The sequence below is a fragment of the Neovison vison genome, chromosome 9 (genome assembly GCF_020171115.1).
Source record: "Neovison vison isolate M4711 chromosome 9, ASM_NN_V1, whole genome shotgun sequence".
In the NCBI taxonomy this organism is placed as follows: Eukaryota; Metazoa; Chordata; class Mammalia; order Carnivora; family Mustelidae; genus Neogale; species Neogale vison.
Genome location: NC_058099.1, coordinates 77,392,061 through 77,411,590, shown reverse-complemented (window position 1 = coordinate 77,411,590; position 19,530 = coordinate 77,392,061). Strand labels below are relative to the sequence as shown.

The following is a 19,530-nucleotide window of genomic DNA, read 5'->3' as shown; positions in this document are numbered from 1 at the left end:
AATTTTTTTTTTTTAAGATTTTATTTATTTATTTGACAGAGAGAGATCACAAGCAGGCTGAGAGGCAGGCAGAGAGAGAGGAGGAAGCAGGCTCCCTGCTGAGCAGAGAGCCTGATGTGGGCCTCGATCCCAGGACCCTGAGATCATGACCTGAGCCGAAGGCAGCGGCTGAACCCACTGAGCCACCCAGGCGCCCTGTATTTTCAAATTTTTGAGGAACCTCCATACTGTTTTCCAGAGTGGCTGCACCAGTTTGCATTCCCACCAACAGTGTAGGAGGGTTCCCCATTCTCTGCATCCTCACCGACATCTGTCATTGCCCGATTTGTTAATTTTAGCTATTCTGACTGGTGTGAGGTGGTAGCTCATTGTGGTTTTGATTTGTATTTCCCTGATGCCGAGTGATGCTGAGCACTTTTTCATATGTCGGTTGGCCATCTGGATGTCTTCTCTGCAGAAATGTCTGTTCAGACTGGATTATTTGGGTAATGAGTTTGAGAAGTTCTTTATAGATTCTGGATACTAGCCATTTTTTTTTAAAGATTTATTTATTTGATAGAGATCACAAGTAGGCAGAGAGGCAGGCAGAAATAGAGGGGGAAGCAGGCTCCCCGCTGAGCAGAGAGCCTGATGTGGGGCTCGATCCCAGGACCCTGGGATTATGACCCGAGCCGAAGGCAGAGGCTTTAACCCACTGAGCCACCCAGGTGCCCCTGGATACTAGCCTTTTATCTGACATGTCATTTGCAAATATCTTCTCCCATCCTGTCAGTTGTCTTTTGGTTTTGTTGACTGTTTGCTTTGCTGTGCAAAAGGTTTTTATCTTGATTTAAAAAAAAAAAAAAAAAAAAGTTCATTTTTGCTCTTGCTTCCCTTGCCTTTGGTGATGTATCTAGGAAGAAGTTGCTGAGACTGAGATTGAAGAGGTTGCTTCCTGTATTCTCCTCAAGGATTTTAATGGACTCCTGACTCCTATTTAGGTCTTTCATCCCTTATGAGTTTATTTTTGTGTGTGGTGTAAGGAAATGCTCCAGTTTCATTCTTCTGCACGTGGTTGTCCAATTTTCCCAACAGTATTTGTTGAAGAGACTTTTTTTTTTTTTTAAAGATTTTGTTTATTTACTTAACAGAGATCACAAGTAGGCAGAGAGGCAGGCAGAGAGAGAGGAAGGGAAGCAGGCTCCCTCCCGAGCAGAGAGAGCCCAATGCAGGGCTCGATCCCAGGACCCTGGGATCATGACCTGAGCTGAAGGCAGAGGCTTTAACCCACTGAGCCACCCAGGAGCCCCAAGACTGTCTTTTTTCCACTGGATATTCTTTCCTGCTTTATCAAAGATTCGTTGATGATAGAGTTGAGGGTCCTTTTCTGGGTTTTCTATTCTGTTCCATTGATCTGTGTGTCTGTTTTTGTACCATTAAGTACCAAACTGTCTTAATGGTGACACCTTTGTAATAGAGCTTAAAGTGCGGAATTGTGATGCCATCATCTTCGTTTTCTTTTTAAACATTCCTCTGGCTACTTGGGAGTCTTTTCTGGTTCCATAAAAATTTTAGGATTATTTGTTCATTTCTGTGAAAAACGCTGACGGTATTTTGATAGAGACTGTATTAAATGTGTAGATTGCTCTACGTAGCATACACATTTTCACAATATTTGTTCTTCCCATCCATGAGCATAGAATGTTTTCCCATTTCTTCGTGTCTTCCTCAGTTTCTTTCATGAGTACTTTATAGTTTTCTGTTGCTTCTTTGGTTAGACTTATTCCTAGGTATCTTACGGTTTGGGGTACAGTTGTAAGTGGCACTGACTGCTTAATAACTCTATCCCTACACTGTGAAGAGTTTTAATCAAGAAAGGATGCTGTACTTTGTCAAATGTTTTTTCTGCATCTATTGAGAGGATCACATGGTTACTGTCCTTTCTTTTATTAATGTATTGTATCACACTGATTGATTTGCAAATGTTGAACCAACCTTGCAGCCCAGGAATAAATCCCACTTTGTCATGGTGAATAATCCTTTTAATATACTGTTGGACCCTATTGGCTAGTATTTTGGTGAGAAATTTTACATCCATGTTCATCAGGGATATTGGTCTGTAATTCTCCTTTTTGGTAAGGTCTTTATCTGGTTTGGGGACCAAGGTAATGCTGGCCTCATTGCTAAAACTCGTAACTGATGAAACTCATAAAATGAGTTTCAAAGTTTTTCAAGAGCTTTAGAAGAATAGGTATTAATTCTTTAAAAGTTTGGCAGAATTCCCCTAGGGAGCCATCTGGCCCTGGGCTCTTTTTTTGTTAGGAGATTTTTGATTACTGCTTCAATTTCCTTACTGGTAATGGGTCTGTTCGTGTTTCCTGTTTTTTTCCTGGTTCAGGTTTTGATAGTTTACATGTCTCCAGGAATGCATCCATTTCTTCCAGATTGTCTAATTTGCTGGCATATAGTACTGCGCATAATATGTTTGTATTTCTTCGGTGTTGGTTGTGATCTCTTCTCTTTCATTCATGATTTTATTAATCTGGGTCCTTTCTCTTTTCCTTATTGTTAATCTGGCCAGGGGTTTATCAATATGATTAATTCTTTCAAAGAACCAGCTCCTAGTTTCGTTGAGTTGTTCTACTGTTCTTTTGGTTTCTATTTCATTGATTTCTGCTCTGATCTTAGTTATTTCTCTTCTCCTGCAGGGTTTAGGCTTTATTTGCTGTTCTTTCTCCAGCTCCTTTAGATGTAGGGTTAGGCTGCGTACTTGAGACCTTTCTACCTTTCTTGCTTCTTGAGAAAGGCTTTTATTGTAAATACCTCCCTCTTAGGACCACCTTGCTGCATCCCCAAAATTTTGAAGTTTTATTTTCATTTTCATTTGTTTCCATGAATTTTTTTCAATTATTTAATTTCCCGGTTGACCCATTCATCCTTTAGTACGTCCATTCATCCTTTAGCCTCCATATATTTGACTTCTTTCCAACTTTCCTCTTCTGGTTGAATTCGAGTTTCAAAGTGTCATGGTCCAAAAATATGCAGGGAATGATCCTAATCTTTTGGTACTGGTTAAGACCTAATTTGTGACCCAGGATGTAATCTATTCTGGAGAATGTTCCATGTGCTCTAGAGAAGAATGTGCATTCTGTTGTTTTGGGATAGAATGTTCTGAAAATATCTGTGATGTCCATCTGGACCCGTGTGTCATTTAAAACTATTTCCCTGCTGATCTTTTGCTTAGGTGATCTGTCCATTTCAGTGATGGGGTGTTTAAGTCCCCTACTAGCACTGTATTACATACAGTTGATGTGTTTCTTTGATTCTTATTATTAACTGGCTTATATATAAGTGGCTGCTCCCATGTTAGGGACATAAATATTTACTATTGTTAGATCTTCTTGTTGGATAGATCCTTTATGATATGTTGTCCTTCCTCATCTCTTATTAGTCTTTTGGTTTAAAACCTAATTTGTCTGATATAAGGATTGCCACCCCAGCTTTCTTTTGATGTCCATTAGCATGATAAATGGTTTTCTACCCCCTCACTTTAAATCTGGAGGTGTCTTTGGGTCTAAAATGAGTCTCCTGCAGACAGCATCCTGATGGGTCTTATTTTTTCATCCAATCTGATACCCTATGTCTTTTGATGGGGCATTCGGTCCATTTACATTCAGGGTAACTATTGGAAGATACAAATTTAGCGCCATTGTATTGCCTGTAAGGGGACTATTGTCTCTGTTCCTTTCTGGTCTATGTTACTTTTGGGTTCTTTCTGCTTAGAGGACCCCTTTCAATATTTCTTGTAGGGCTGGTTTGTTTATTGCAAATTTTTTTTTAGTTTCTCTTTGTCCTGGAAGCTTTTTATCACTCCTTCTATTTTCTTTTTTTTTTTTTTTTTAAGATTTTATTTATTTGACAGAGACACAATGAGAGGGGGAACAGAAGTAGAGGGAGTGGGAGAAGGAGAAGCGACTTCCTGCTGAGCAGGGAGTCTGATGCAGGGCTTGATCCCAGGACCCCAGGATCATGACCTAAGTCGAAGTCAGACACTTAACGACTGAGCTACCCAGGTGCCCCTCCTTCTACTTTCAATGACAGCCTAGCTGGATAAAATATTCTTGGCTGCATATTTTTCTTGTTTAGTACCCAACAATGTTATGTTTTTATAGAAGGACCAAAACTCTACATACTTCAGATTTCCTTAAACTCCTATTCTGCACTATTCAGGCAGATGGAAGGAGTTTCAGCTACTAGTGGCTTCAAAATATCAAAATTTTCTAACATCTGAACTCTACTTCTATGTCTGTTTTATTTACTACCCTTTTACTGAACACAAAAGAGAAAATCAGAGGCTAAGTAGTGTTGACAAGACAAAAAAAAAAAAGAAATCAGCAACCTTGAAAACTATCAAAGAGGTTTTACAAAGCAGTTTTACACAGGGGTTTTACAGCCCACAGATACTATTTCTCTGAAGAAACATAAAACTTATGCAACAAATTATATAAAGTGTTTCCATATACCTAGGGAAGAATCTTAACCACAATGGAAAGATTTTTATAATTTACTTGTATCTAGACCATCTAGATACTCTTATTTTTGTCCTGAGGCCCATGTTGCCACCACTAACTCAAAATGAAAAATATTTGCTAGAATGGGCCTCTAAGGATCCATGTTTCCTATAAATATATGCTTCCTACTCTGCTCTTGCACTGACAACCTACAGTAATAACCAACGAGCCAAACAGTTGAAAACTTAGAAGTAGTAGACATTTCCCCAATAACCAGAAGAGTCAAAATTCTGAAATACTTCAAATAATTTGAAATTAAACCAGCATGTACAAAACAACTGTCACTAGCCACTTCTCTCAACATCATCCAAAGTTAGGTGTTTCACATTAACGGATTCTCCAGCTAATTTATGTTTACCCTGTATGATTACCAAAATTATTTTCCATTCTACTGAATGTAAAGTAACTTTTTGAAAAGGCTGACGTCACTGTTGCACTCCTAACAAATGCTGTCCTGCAATACAGTGACACTGTTCCAGACTCTCAGGGTGTCCTGTATCTGCTTTTTTGCCAGACTGAGTTCTTACTTTGACAGTGTATCTCCCCTTCCCCCAAAATTTGCTGTTTTTAATCAGGAGGAAGAGGCAAATAAGTAATCAAGAATTAGAAAACCAGGGGCGCCTGGGTGGCTCAGGGGGTTAAAGCCTCTGCCTTCTGCTCAGGTCATAATCTCAGGGTCCTGGGATCGAGCCCCGCATCGGGCTCTCTGGTCAGTGGGGAGCCTGCTTCCTCCTCTCTCTGCCTACTTGTGATCTCCATCTGTCAAATAAATAAATAAAATCTTAAAAAAAAAAAAAAAAGAATTAGAAAACCATATAAAATAGAATGCTGAGATAATCTGAAATGCTCTCCCGACATGAAAACGTGTGATGAAGTATATCAGATTTTATGATACCAATCTCTGCTGTTCAGGGTCCACTTCACTTACTTCCTGTTCTTGACTGACTGGGGGAAGAAAGAGACACACATGCAGGTGGGATGAAGAGGGAACCAAGTGGTAAGAAGAAAAAAAAAAAAAAAGAATGTTCTTGAAACATTTAGACCAGAGTTCAAATCTTGGTTTTGCCACTTTCAAACCTTGAGGTTGTTACCTAAGGCTCTCTGATCCTAGGTTCCCTCATCAGTAAAATGAAGGTAATATTTAATCTGCAGGGCTGATGCAAGAATTTAAAGAGGTATGTAAAGTGGCAGAATACTCACACTCATGCAAACACTCAAATATTCTACCCTAATTATGTGAAGATAAACTCTGAATTATAACCACTTTTATAAAATAAAGTTAACCTAAAAAAATAATAAAATAAATACAATTAAGTTAATCTGACTTTTTTTTTTTTTTAAGATTTTATTTTATTTATTTGAGAGAGGGAGACAGTGAGAGAGAGCATGAGCGAGGAGAAGGTCAGAGGGAGAAGCAGACTCCCCATGGAGCTGGGAGCCTGATGTGGGACTCGATCCCGGGACTCCAGGATCACGCCCTGAGCCGGAGGCAGTCGTTTAACCAACTGCAGAAATACTGTCATCCGGGCGCCTGGGTGGCTCAGTGGTTAAGCCGCTGCCTTCGGCTCAGGTCATGATCTCAGGGTCCTGGGATCAAGGCCCACATCGGGCTCTCTGCTCAGCAGGGAGCCTGCTTCCTCCTCTCTCTCTGCCTGCCTCTCTGCCTGCTTGTGATCTCGCTCTGTCAAATAAATAAATAAAAAATCTTTAAAAAAAAAAAAAAAAGAAATACTGTCATCCTTTACAACTATCCCACAATCCAAACTTGCTTTTAGCTTCTCTGCTCCTATTAAGTATCTTCAGAAAAAAAAAAAAATTTGCAATCTTTTAAAGATTTTATTTATTTATTTGATAGAGTGAGAGGGATCACAAGTAGGCAGAGAGGCGGGGGGGGGGGGAGGGCAGGGAAGCAGGCTCCCTGCTGAGCAGAGTCCAATGTGGGGCTCAATCCCAGGACTGTGAGATCATGACCTGAGCTAAAGGCAGAGGCTTAACCCAATGAGCCACCCAGGCACCCTTGCAACCTTTTAAAACAAAAGCTCTGAATGTTAAAAGACACATACTAATTGTATTCCTTGCAGAACCACATATGAATAGCATTTAGCAAGAATTTTCTAAGTAGTTGTCTGAATAATATACTACATGCTAACATTTGCTATTTTAGTATTTTAAGTCACAAGTCTTTTAATCAGTTCCTCACTCAATATTGCTAATCTCTTCAAACAAATCCATACTCAATAAATCATCCTCTGTTATAGTTCATCCAGTTATCACTCTCCAAATAGTGATGTCCAAGTGACCTTAATTAGTATTCTCATAAAAAAAAACACTGCATAAATCTAACACAAAGATATTTAGTATGAGACTAAACTAGAGACAGGAGCAGCTATACAGGAAAAGGGCACCTTCTTATAAATATAAAATTGAACACTCAGCCATAAACGTTATAGTGCATTTGCCATAAAATATACTATTTTAAAAAGTTTCTATGATCTAAACATGACAAAGAACAGAAAAATAAATGTTTATCTATTCACATGCTAGGACACTATTTAAGCTTCCTTCTGCTGCAAAAAATTAAGACTCAATTCACTGGCAAATAAAAGGATGTGGGAGGGAAGAAACCAATACAAGTACAGCAAATAAACGCTGAGCCAGAAACTTTATACATATTATCTCACGAGATCCTCCATACAATCTAGTGAATCAAGTACAAGTATTATATCACAAGTTAAAAATGCTGCCAGTGAGGCTCAAAGGAGTAAAGCACCTTGCTCAAAGATCTCTCCAATTCCAATGTTCATGTTCTCTCCAAAATGCAGATCACATTTCAATATACTTAAATTAATATGCCAACACACACTTCACCTTTCTCAAAATCCTACCAAGACTTTTACAAATAATAAATAAATAATAGTGGAATAAGTTAGTTCCAAATATGCCAATACAAAAGACCACCAACAGGTGAAAGGACAGTAAGCAAAGTGCAGAGTAATGATCCATCTGCTAAACATGAATAAACAGAAAGTTACATATGGGTATATAAATACTTTTCTGAACAGAACCGCCAGAAGAGTCTTAAAGGCTATAAAAAATTTTTACCAAAAATCATTATACCCAAGTCTAACCGCAGAAATCTGTAACAGCAGCTCCTTAACCAGTAATAAATAAACCAAGCAGTCTATGTTACATCAGTAAGAAATCAAACTAGCTCATGATGGCATAAGTTTACCTGTAAAGACCAGATTTCATACCTTCTGAGGTAATGAAAATACTTTGCATTAAGTACAGGCACACATATATAATTTTTATCATACCTGTAATGAGTGGAACGTTTTGTATACTAACTCAAAAATTTTTGCATCAAACAGCAGATTTACAGAAGATAACAACTTTAGTCTCTAAAAAAAATTCCAATCCTAATTTAATGAGATTTTCTTTTTTTTAAACAGTGGAAGCTGCACAGAAAAACAACAGAAATAATGCCATTAGACAAGTAAACTAAAAACAAACATCACATTTTTCTAAGTAAATCACTGTTAAAAGTATCCCCCAAATAAGGAAAAGATATTACAAATAAATCTTTAAAACACCATCTGCTCACTTAATAATACTTGCATTACACAACAGGTGCCAAGCACCATGGGACTGAGGGGTAAGCAAAACAGCCCCTACCCTTGCAAATTCAGTATGGGATGGGAAAGATAAAGTACATATAATCACAAAATGGTATCACAAATTAGAATTGTTGAACTCACTTAGACTGGTGAGTCCAATCAAACTGTTAACATTTTTTTTTTAAATGTCTGACTCTTTTTTTTTTAAGATTTTATTTATTTATTTGTCAGAGAGAGAGAGAGAGAGCACGCGAGGACATGCAGACAAAGTGGCAGGAAGAGAGAGAGAAGCAGGCTCCCTGCCGAGCAAGGAGCCCGATGTGGGACTCGATCCCAGAACACTGGGATCATGACCTGAGCTGAAGGCAGCCGCTTAACCAACTGAGCCACCCAGGTGTCCCAAACTGCTAACATTTTTTAATTAACATTTAAATAAACTTGAATCACTAAACTGTATACCTAATTAACATTACACTATAGCTTAACTGGAATTTAAATAAAAACAAACAAATGAGCTTTAAGACAGAAAAACTCAGCCAGAGAAAAGTCAGGCAGCCTGGAATAGTGGTTAGGTGTGGGGTCCAAAGCTAGTCACTGGATCTGAACCTAGGCTCTACTATTTAACAGATATCTGAATTTGATCATGTTATTAACCTGAATCTGTTTCTTATTTTTATTTATTTTCTTATTTTTAAAGATTTATTTCTTTGAGAGAGACCGACAGAGCAGGGTGGAGGGACAGGAGAGGGAGAGAGTATCTTAAGCAGATTCCACACTAAGCACAGACCCCAATGCAGGGCCTGATCTCATGAGCCTGAGATCAGGACCTGAGCTGAAACCAAGAGTCGGCTGCTTAACTGACTGAGCCACCCGGGTGTCCTTGTTTCTTCATTTTAAAAAAAGGGTTAATCATACTTTCATCATAAAGCTGTGAAACTTAAAAAAAAATAATAATGTATTACACCTTGGTAAGTCTAGAATAAATAATAGCTATTCTATTACTGTCATTAGCAGCACTGGCAAAGGCCCAGAGAGGAAAAGAACCAGTGAGTGGTATCTGGGGGAAACAAGACATACGAATGGCTGAAATGCAGTGAATAATAGAGGAAAGGTAAGTAAGGAGCAAGACATGAAGACTCTATTAGGTGCTAAGTCTGTAGTCACACACAACGTTAGTCCAAATTGAGATGTGTTAGAATCATAAAATATACTTCAGATCTTGAAGACACAGAATTTAAAAAAAAAAAAAAAAAAAGGAAATGTATCTCACCTTTTTATGCCTACTTACATGTTGAAACGACATTCAGGACATACTGGGTTAAATAAAACATATTATTAAAATTACAATACCCAAAAGGTAAACAATGCAGTGTCCATCACCTGATGAATGGATAAACAAAACAGCAAATATGTGCAACAGAACAGCATTCACCCTTAAAAAAGAAGGAAATTCTGACATCTGCTACAACATGGATGAAACCTGAGGACATTAACTGAAATCAGTCATAAAGGGAACAAATACTTATTCCACTTTTATGCGATACCTGGGTAGTCAAATTCAGAGAAGGAAAGTAGAATGCTTGTAGGGGCTGGTGGGAGGGGAATGGGGTTATTGTGAATAGTTACAGTATCTCAGCTTTGCAAGATGAAAAGAATTCTAGAGATGGCTGAGGGTAATGGTTGCACAACAATGCAAAATGTATCCAATGCCACTGAACTGTACACTTAAGAATGGTTAAGACGGTAAATTTTATGTGTATCTTAAAATTAAAAATTTCCACTTTTAAGTGAATATGAAAAATTTAAATTACATAAGGCTTGCATTAAATTTCTATTATGTAGCACTGTATTTAAGCCATGGTAAAATTTTCCAGGGAGAAAAGTTTTGAGCACCCATGTGACAAGATCTAGAACAGTTAGCTCTAACGCCTAAGGCAGAAGTCAGCAAACTTTCTGAAAAGGGCTAAAGAATAAATATTTTCAGTTCTGTGGGCCATATGGTCATTCTTTTTTTTTAATTTTTAATTTTTTATAAACATATTTTTATCCCCAGGGGTACAGGTCAGTGAATCGCCAGGTTTACACACTTCACAGCACTCACCAAAGCACATACCCTCCCCAATGTCCATAACCCCACCCCCCTTCTCTCAACCCCTCACCCCCCAGCATATATGGTCATTCTTGAAAGCAGTCACAGATAATCAAGTAAGTGAATGGACATGGTGGATTTGGTCCACTATCATTGGCTGACCCCCACACTAAGGCACTGTAATCAATGACTCCGGTTAGCTAAGACTGCTAAATTTTCAGGAATTTTGTAAGCCAGTTTAATATTGGTAGCTTAATATCTGCCATGGTAAGAGTACACCATGAAAATCACCAAACACTACAAATCAGTGCTATTTTTTCTGAAGAAGAGGTTGATAAACATTTACCAACACACCACTGACTGTACTTACTTCTTTCCTATGCATTTCATTAGCTGTCTGGGTGCCTGGGTGGGCTCAGTCTGTTAAGCACCCCACTGCTGATCACACGTCAGATCCTGAGATCCAGCCCTGAGACAGGCTCTGCACTCGGCATGGAGTCTGCTTCAGACTGTCCCCCCTTCCCTACCCCTCACTCACACATGTACTTTCTCTCTTAAATAAATAAAATCTTTAAAAAATACGTAAAAAAATAAGATTATACTAGTTGTGAACCATCTCTGAAAAAATGGATAGTCATTTAACAGTCATCTGAATAACTGGCAGTTTTTATTAAATACATATTATTGTGCATAATGGTCTAGATTCACCTGTAAACAAATATTTACTGAACCCAAACTATGTGCTATGCTTTGGTAACACAATGATGAACAAAGATCATCTTTAGCAGAAGAAATAAGCATCAATCAAATAAACAAATAATGAATTTAAATTGTGATGAATTATAACCGAAAAACAGAGTGCTATAAGAAAATACAACAGGGAATCCCAATCTAGTCTAGACAATCAGGGATACTTCTCTGAGAAAGGGACCTTTGCCCCGAGATTTAAGGTACAGGAAGGAACGTGCAGTCCAGGTAGCAAGAAAAAATGGCAAAGAAGTCCTGAGGCAGGAAAAAAACTGTAACAACAGGTCAGGGAACTAAAAAGTCAATATGGCAAGAGTTAAGTGACCACGCAGGAAAGAACACATCAGAATGGAGAGAGAGGTAGGAAGGCACTGTAAGCACACAGGGCCTCAAAGCAAAGTATGTAAGTCTAAGATCAGTGGGGAGCTATTAGTTTTAAGGATAATATGATCTGATTAACATTCTTTGGAGAGTAGGAATGAATGTTGGGGGGGAAGCAGTGAGGTGGGGAGACTCACCAGCAAGCTCCTATAGTTTCCAAGCAAGAGACAATGGCAACTTAGTGGAGTCAAACCTAAATCTTAAAAGTACCTACTTAATAAATACTCAGAGCAATTTTTAGTCTCAGGACACCACTCTTAGAAATTTGAAACCCCAGTTTTTGTTTATGAATGTGTATCTACTGACGTTTTTGCTATATTAAAAATTAAAACTGAGGCATCTTTAAAAACAAGCATTTAAAAATAACAATAAACTCATTACATGTTAATATAAGTAACATTCTTATGAAAAGTAACTATATTTCCCCAGTGTGAAGAGTAGCACTGTTTTAAATTTTTGCACATCACTTTAGTCTAATGGAAGAGAACTGGATTTTCAAATCTGTCATGGTATCTCACATTTTCACATGCTGCTGATTTTTGAGAGAACTAGAAAAACACAATGGAATTATTGTGAAAATAGTTTTGATCTCATGGTCCTCCTTGAAGGGGTTTGGGGACTCCCCCCCCCCAAAAAAAAGCCACACTGAGTCATGTAATCACCATGAGATGCACTTCGCAATAACTAGGATGGCAATAATCAAAGACAGACAATAACAAGTGTTCCGGGGAATGTGGAGTAATTGGAATCCTCCTCATGCACTGCTGGTGGGAATTTAAAATGGTGCCGTCACTTTGGAAAATAGTTTGGCAGTTCCTCAAAAAGTTAAACATAGAGTCACCACATGACCCAGCATTTCCACTCATAGGTACAAAGAAATACAAAAGCATATGTCCACATGAAAATTTGAGTTATTCACAGAGACATTATTCAGACTGGTCAAAATGAAACAACCCAAATGATTAACAACCCACTGGCTGATGAATGGAGAAATAAAATGAGAAATATATCCATTCAATGGGATATTATTCAGCAATAAAAAGAGCTGATCCATGCTACAACAACACAGATGAGCCCTGAAAACATTACACTAAGTGAAAGAACATAATCACAGGTTTTCAAAATCCGTATTTTACACTTTCAGCACATTTCAAATCAATCCAACCACATTTTAAGTATTTGACAATCAGCTGTGGCTGGTAGTACCAAAGTGGACAGTGCATTTTAGATCCATCATAAAGTAGAAAGTTAAATGGTGTTGGTGGTACTGATCATGACACACAGCAATTTCCTTAGCAAGAAAAGGCTCAAATCTATGCAATACAGTATTTGTTATGTGTAAGTATGTTAATACTTTTCTAAAAGTTTCAAGCAATGAAAACATTTTCTGAAATTAGAATGTATGTTGCCTGAATATTTCAGGTAACTGTATTTCAAATCTTACACTCTAACCAACAGAGCTATAAAATCCCAGAACAAGCTAGTTAGATGTTACCTGGAAGCTCCCTTCTATTCTCTGCACTAATTTTAATGAACGGCCGACACACGCTACACCCCCACCCCGATCCCATTTTGGACTTCATCTCTCTTGTTGACACTTGGAAGTCTCAAACTGTTTCCCATAGTAGATAATGAATAATAGGGGGAAAAAAGGTCTCCTACACAGGGACTCTGTGCCAATACACACAACTTATCTGGGTTTTTTTTTTATCTACTTACTTATATTATGAAAAACCCTATTTACAAAATCACCTTGAAACACACACAGTTAAGTTTATATTCTAACCACCCTTAACTAGAAATTTAAACATTACTCAAGTGACTGCTCAATCAAATAAATTTCACTTTAACTTCAAAGTGTTGTTATTATCAACTCCAAATAAGCAACACTAAATACCAACTGTATTAAGGTATCCTGTTTCTGCCTATTAGTTATATACACTCAAACAGAAGCCGAGGATAAAATAAGAAATTAGTTACCACCTTACAATGTATTTTATAAATGACCCAAAAAGCTTAATATAATTTCATCCAATCAATTATTAGAACATTCATATAAATATTATTTCAGTATAATGTACTAACAGAATTTACATTATACAGAAACCCATACTGAAAGAGGTTCTTAACTGTAGAATATGGAATTTGCTTATAAAATGTCTAAGCCTTCAGTATTCTCCTTCTCTAAGTCTTTTGCCTACCATACCCTCTTCATCTTAAAATTAGATAAAAATTTTCAGGACCAAATATTTCCCAATTTTTTACTCAGCATTTTTACTGAACATGGAATCTTAATGTCATTAAATATATTTTAATGACAGATTTTACTCTGTAACAAATAGTTTAAATCAAACCATTTAATTAAAATTTAAGTTACAAAATGATATAATTTCTTGTGCTTCAAGTCAAATTTACAAATCATCTGCCAACTGCTTTTCATACACTCATATTTTTCCTGTATGTGTTTCCCTTAACAGACCCCACAGAGAGTTCAACGTGTCTTCAGGTTCTTGGTGCTGTGTTACGTGTTTTCTTTTCTTTTTTCTTTTTTTTTTAATCATGTTTTCTGCTTCAACAGAAAGCATTTTTCAGAATAAAAATTCAACTGCCATTAGAGTAAGTTGCTTTAGAAAAGCTTTAATTTAACAAATTTACTTTGGTTACAAAAGAGTAAGATTAAAACTTCCACAGACTTTAAACCTCTAAGGCCACCATCACAAAAAGCAAAAACAAACCAACCCTCACAGACAGAACATCTTAAAATGACTTAAATGAATTTTTCTACTTATAAAATATTTACTCTTTCTCCCTAATTTTTTACAATAAAGTGCTGAAAAGCAGGTAGGAAAGTAGAGACCTGAATCCTAGAAAGAAGACCCACAGGCTTAAAAGTTAGTATTGCTACACATATACTAGAAGAGCTAAAATGAAAAAAAGACTGACACTATCAAATGCTAGCAGGGATGTGGAGCAACAGGAACTCCCATGCACTAGGTGGAACTTTAAGACGTTAGAATTCTTTTTTAAAACACAGTTTTTTATAGAACTAAGCCTATAGCTATCCTATCACCCAGTCATTCCACTTCCAAGTATTTAATAGGAGAAACACATCTGTCCAACAAAAATGTGTACAACAGTGTTCACAGCAACCAAGTGCAAGAAGCCCAGGTGGTCCTCAACAGGAATACATTATCTATGGCATATTCATACAGTGGGAACCACAGCAAGAAGAAATTACTGGTATACACAAGAATGAACCTCAAAAACATTACTCTGAGTGGAAAACCCTTTCCCAAAAGAGTACATACTCTCCTCTCATTTATATGAAGTTCCAGAACAGACTAACAGTGAAAAACAAGAAGTCAGTGGTGGATGGAGGGGAGTGGGACTAAATCAACTGGGAAAGGTCAAAAGAGAACTTTCCAGTCAACTATAAAGTTCTGCAACTTGATAAAGCTTTGGATCATACAGGCGCATGTATTTGTGAAAAACATTTAATGGTGGTATTTGCAACTCACTCTGAAATGCCTCCCAAAAAAGGGAACTAATATGTGATTAGTTGCGTGACAGAGTAAATACAGCAAAATGTCAATTGCAGGTGATGCACATGTGAATATTCACTGTACCACTCTTTCAACCTTCCTGTATGTTGGGAAACAAAGATGTTAAAGGAAATTATTATACAATTGAGAACACCCCCCCCAAAATGTGATTCGGAAGGTGGTAAAAGTTTCTCCCGTGATGGTACACTCAATTTACTGCTTCACAAAACACACCACCTTTCAAAACTGAACTATATAAACCAATACTCCATTTACTATTCCTGTTCAAACTTACATGTACCTCTCAGGAATTGTTTCCTCACAGACTTCGCATTATTTTAGATCGTCAGAGATCAATTCAACAATTATGAAAAAATATCCTGGGATGTACATTCAACAATAAGCTAAAGCAAATTTGTTGAATTCTTCAAGATTCTTAACAGCCAAGTCTGTATACCTCAACAGCTTTTAAGTAGTACATTATTTGGTAATATTCTCCATTAACTCTAATTTTGTTCTTTTATTCGACTGCAATCGCTAGTATCTGCAAAACGTGGCTACCATCCCTCTAAAATCAAACAAAAACCTTCCCAATGACTGGCACCTCAGAGATGAGAGATAAATATACGAAAAAGAAAACAGCAAGTCATCAATGAAAGTCGTCATCCACCTTTCCTCCTTAAGCCTAGTACTATTAAGACGCGCCTGAAAACAATTTCTACGTCAGGGTTGGTTTTTTCTTGAAGACTGCAAGGTAGGATAAATTTCAGCCATCAAAACGCAAAACTAAATGTACACGTGCTCCTCGCCCCCAAATCTACCTTAACCTGCAAGCAGGTAGAAACAATGAGCAACCCCCCCCCTTTTTTTTTAAATTCATGAGACAAAACCACGGATGAGGCTAAAGCGAACCCTCGCCCCAGCCCAGCCTCCACCCCGCTGGGAGAGCCGCGGTGGTCCCTTTCCTTTGTGAGCAGCCGGAGGGAGGCGGCGGGGGGGCGGGGAGCTGGGGGAGGAGGCCGGTGGTCGGCGGACGCGGGAGCAGGAGGAGGGCGCGGAGGGAAGCGGCGTCGGCGCGTCCCACAAACAGGCCGCGGGGCCCCGCCACAAGCCTCTGCGGTGTCCCAAGGAGCACACCCAGGAACTTGGGTGTGATCTAATGCGAGAAGCAACCCGCGAGAGGGGCCGAGGGCACCTCGGGGGACGATCCCCTCCCAGGCCCTTCCAAAACCGTCCCTCCTTCCACGGACGGAGGTCCTGCTGCCGGCGGAGGTCCTGCCGCCACCCCCACCCCGGGCCCGAGGCCAGGGCGGCCCTCACCTGCTGGACGGAGCTATTCTCCGGCACAGCGAACTCCTCCTTCTCCTTCGGGGTCTTCACGGTGACTTTCATGATCTTGGGCTCCGCCGAGGCAGCGGCCGCGGGGGCGCCGGCACCTTCGGCCGCGGCGGCGCTGTCCTGGGAGCTCGGAGGGCCGCCGCTTTCACCACTCTCGGCCATGGCGGCGGCGGCGGTGACTCAGGCGCGCAGGAGGGAGCGGGCGAGCGAGGGGGAGCCAGCAGACGGCAGAGCCGGCCGGCCCGGGCAGCGGAGAATGCGCGGCACGCCGCCTCAGCGACAACGGGTGCAAGGCCGCCCTGGCAGGCGAGGAGCGGCGGAGCTCGGTGTGGGCTCCGGCGCAGGCCGGGCTCGGGCGCTCGGCAGCCGCCGTGTGTTCAGACGCCGCTCGGTCGCAGCGACATCCGCAGCCGCCGCCGCTCTTCCTCCTCCCCGCCCCTCCCCCCACGTCCCTCGGCCGGCGCCGCGCAGGGCACGCCGGGTAACTCGGCTGGCGGCGTCGCCGAGTCATGCCCGGCCGGCCCCGCGGCCACCTCCCGCCGCTTTTCTTTCCTTCTCCCGCTCCATTGTTCAGAGGGTGGGCGCAGCCGGAGTGGAGGACTAAAAGCAAAATGGGGCGGGAGAGATCAGTTCAGTTCATTTCATCCCCTTCGCGAAAAAAATAAATTAGGGGGTTCTGGGAGGTGCTGTGACGGCGCGCTATGATGACCTCACGACTAGCGAAATTACTAGAAAGGGGGCTCGACCACTGCGCGCTGCAGCCACCCATGCGCCTGCGCGCTGGTGGTCCAGGTCGCGTCCCCCGCCCCGTGCAGACCCCGTGGTGGCCTTGCCCTGCCCCTCCGCGCCCTCACGCTCGCGTCGCCTTTGCGAGCGCCCCGTACCCCGACGGCAGGGGAGTTAAAATGCTTGCGAGCTGTGCTGTGGCTTTAACATCCTTCCGTTTGCCTACTTGTAGGATTTTAAGTGGTTGAGCCTATGGTCCGGTGCACGGGAGTTGGAAGCTAAGTTAATGGAGGAACGATCTTCATCGTAACGAAGGAAAAATGGGCCACAGACACCCTGCGCAATCCCACGGAGTCATTGCTCCACGGCCATAGCGTCCCGCCCTCGGGTCAGCACGGTCTGGTCTGGCGATCAGGCCACCTCTGTTGACAATAGCTTCTCCTCCCTCTCTGACAGCCCTGCGCAGGCGTCCCGAATTCTCTGAACACTATCCATTAAAACATGTGGGACAGAAACAGGGTGAAAAAGAACTGCCCCCCAACCTGGGCCGTTTAATGTAGCCGAGGTGTTCATTTTATCGTCTATCGATTATCAGGTTACTGCCGCAGTTCAGACTTCAGGTGTCATTAAAGGCAGTTAGCTGTTCAAAAGTCGTTTTCAGTAAAGTATGGGCACAAATAAGAAAAAAGTTGATTATTTTTCCCCTGACAGTCCTGAATTTGAAATGACGTCATCATGTGCCTTTAAAGATGACTTGCAAGGAATAGAGAACCTAGGACATTAACTTTATTAATCAGTATTGCGCAAATGGGAACTGTGACAGCCCACTGTGACCCAAATATGCAAAGACACAGTCTATTTCTGTTTTTAAACAATCCAGCCCTGTTCTGGCAAAAAACATTGTCCCATGAAGACTACTTTTTAGCAGAACCCCTTTGAAATCTGGGTGTAAGAGTTATGAAAGAATAAATTGCAATATAGACATCATTTGACATCAACGAGATTTGTGGCAGCATTGCTCAATAAAGTGACGAGATTACACAAGGTTCTCTGCTGAAGGATACACGTGGCTAAAGGGTGACTGCTTGCGTGTGTCTAGCTGTGAGGTAATCACTACTTCTCAAGGTAGAAAGTTCCATCGTTGGACAACCAAGCATTATCTCTAACCCCGTTCTTATGAAATTACTCTGTAATTATCTATGTCTTTTTTAATTTCTAAAAAAAATATGTATGTGCACAATTTATGACAATACAATTTATCTCTAAGTATACATGGTATATATACCCCTTTTTAATTTTTTTTTTTAAGATTTTTTTTATGACAGAGACACAAGAGAGGGAACACAAGCACAGGGGAGCTGGAGAGGGTAAAGCAGGCTCCTCACTGAGCAGTGAACTGGATATGGGGCTCTGATCCAGGATGCTGGGATCATGACTTGAGCCTTAGTCAGACGTTTAATGACTGAGATGCCACTTTTTAGAAATAATCCTACCTTTTAAGGAACCGTTGGTAGTGGGGGGTCTAGATAGGGATCAACAAATTTCCGGAGAAGTCTAGATAAATATGTTAGGCTTTGCAGGGCCTACATTCTCTATCTCAAATAATCAGCTCTACCACAAACCAACCATAGACTACACATACATGAATTAGTGGCGGTGTTCCAAAGCCACTTAAAAAACAAGCGTAGGATCTGAATGGAACACCAGGATCTACATGTCTACTTAAGGCATCTTCTTCTAAATTTTTTTTTCATTAAATGTTCAGTTGGAGAAAAATTACAGAAGCCTATTTCATTCATTCTACAAACATTAGTTGAGCACGACCAAAGTCCAAATACTAGTTGAGAATACAAGACAAATAATACTTAGTCCCTGTCCTCAGAAAATCTAGAGGCTCTTTGGATGAGGAGAAGGAGAAGTAAGGGAGAGAGCAGTGACATGCTGGTAAACGTTTAATGACCAGGTCTCCAGAAAACAAGTTTTGATTCATAGCATTTGCCAATTTCCTTGAGGTAAATACTTGCAAAATAGCCCATCTCAAGCTACCATCTTGCTCACCCGAGTCCTGAAATTTTACCAGTCAGTTCTTACAAGCCAATATGAGCCAGATATCCAAATTTCAAGTACAATGGTAAAAGGTCATTGTTCACAAGGTAGAAGAATTCTTCCTTGACAAAGTGAGGCAATTAATTCAACCAACACGAATTTATTGAGCACATTTTAATGCTGTGTCGAAGAACTTACGAAGCTTCAACACAAGGTATGTACACGTGTACTACACGTACACAAAAGTACTACAACACAAGGCAGTATACATGTCATGTCAAACAAGTGGTATAAATAACATGCATTCATCATGTTACTCCCCTACTCAAAATCCATCAGAAGTTCTGTGCTGCCTGGAAAATAAAGACCAACTTTCTTAATTAGAAATTCAAGTTGGACTTGCAAGTTTCATTCCCATTACCCTATAGATACACTCCACTGCAGTCCTACATATTTAGAAGCCCTCATACATTATACTTTCCTCACCTCTGGTC

At 40.2% G+C, this 19,530-nt stretch overlaps 1 protein-coding gene across 2 annotated transcripts in view; it reads right to left on the bottom strand.

Moving 5' to 3' along the window:
• UBQLN1 (ubiquilin 1) overlaps window positions 1-16,660 on the bottom strand; it is a 53,179-nt gene extending 36,519 nt beyond the window's left edge. For both annotated transcript variants that reach the window (XM_044265811.1, XM_044265812.1), the window contains exon 1: window positions 16,247-16,660. In XM_044265811.1, the coding sequence (XP_044121746.1) occupies window positions 16,247-16,426 (180 nt within the window). In that variant the 5' untranslated portion in view covers window positions 16,427-16,660. The remainder of the gene's footprint in view (window positions 1-16,246) is intronic.
• Between the last annotated feature and the right edge of the window lie 2,870 nt (window positions 16,661-19,530).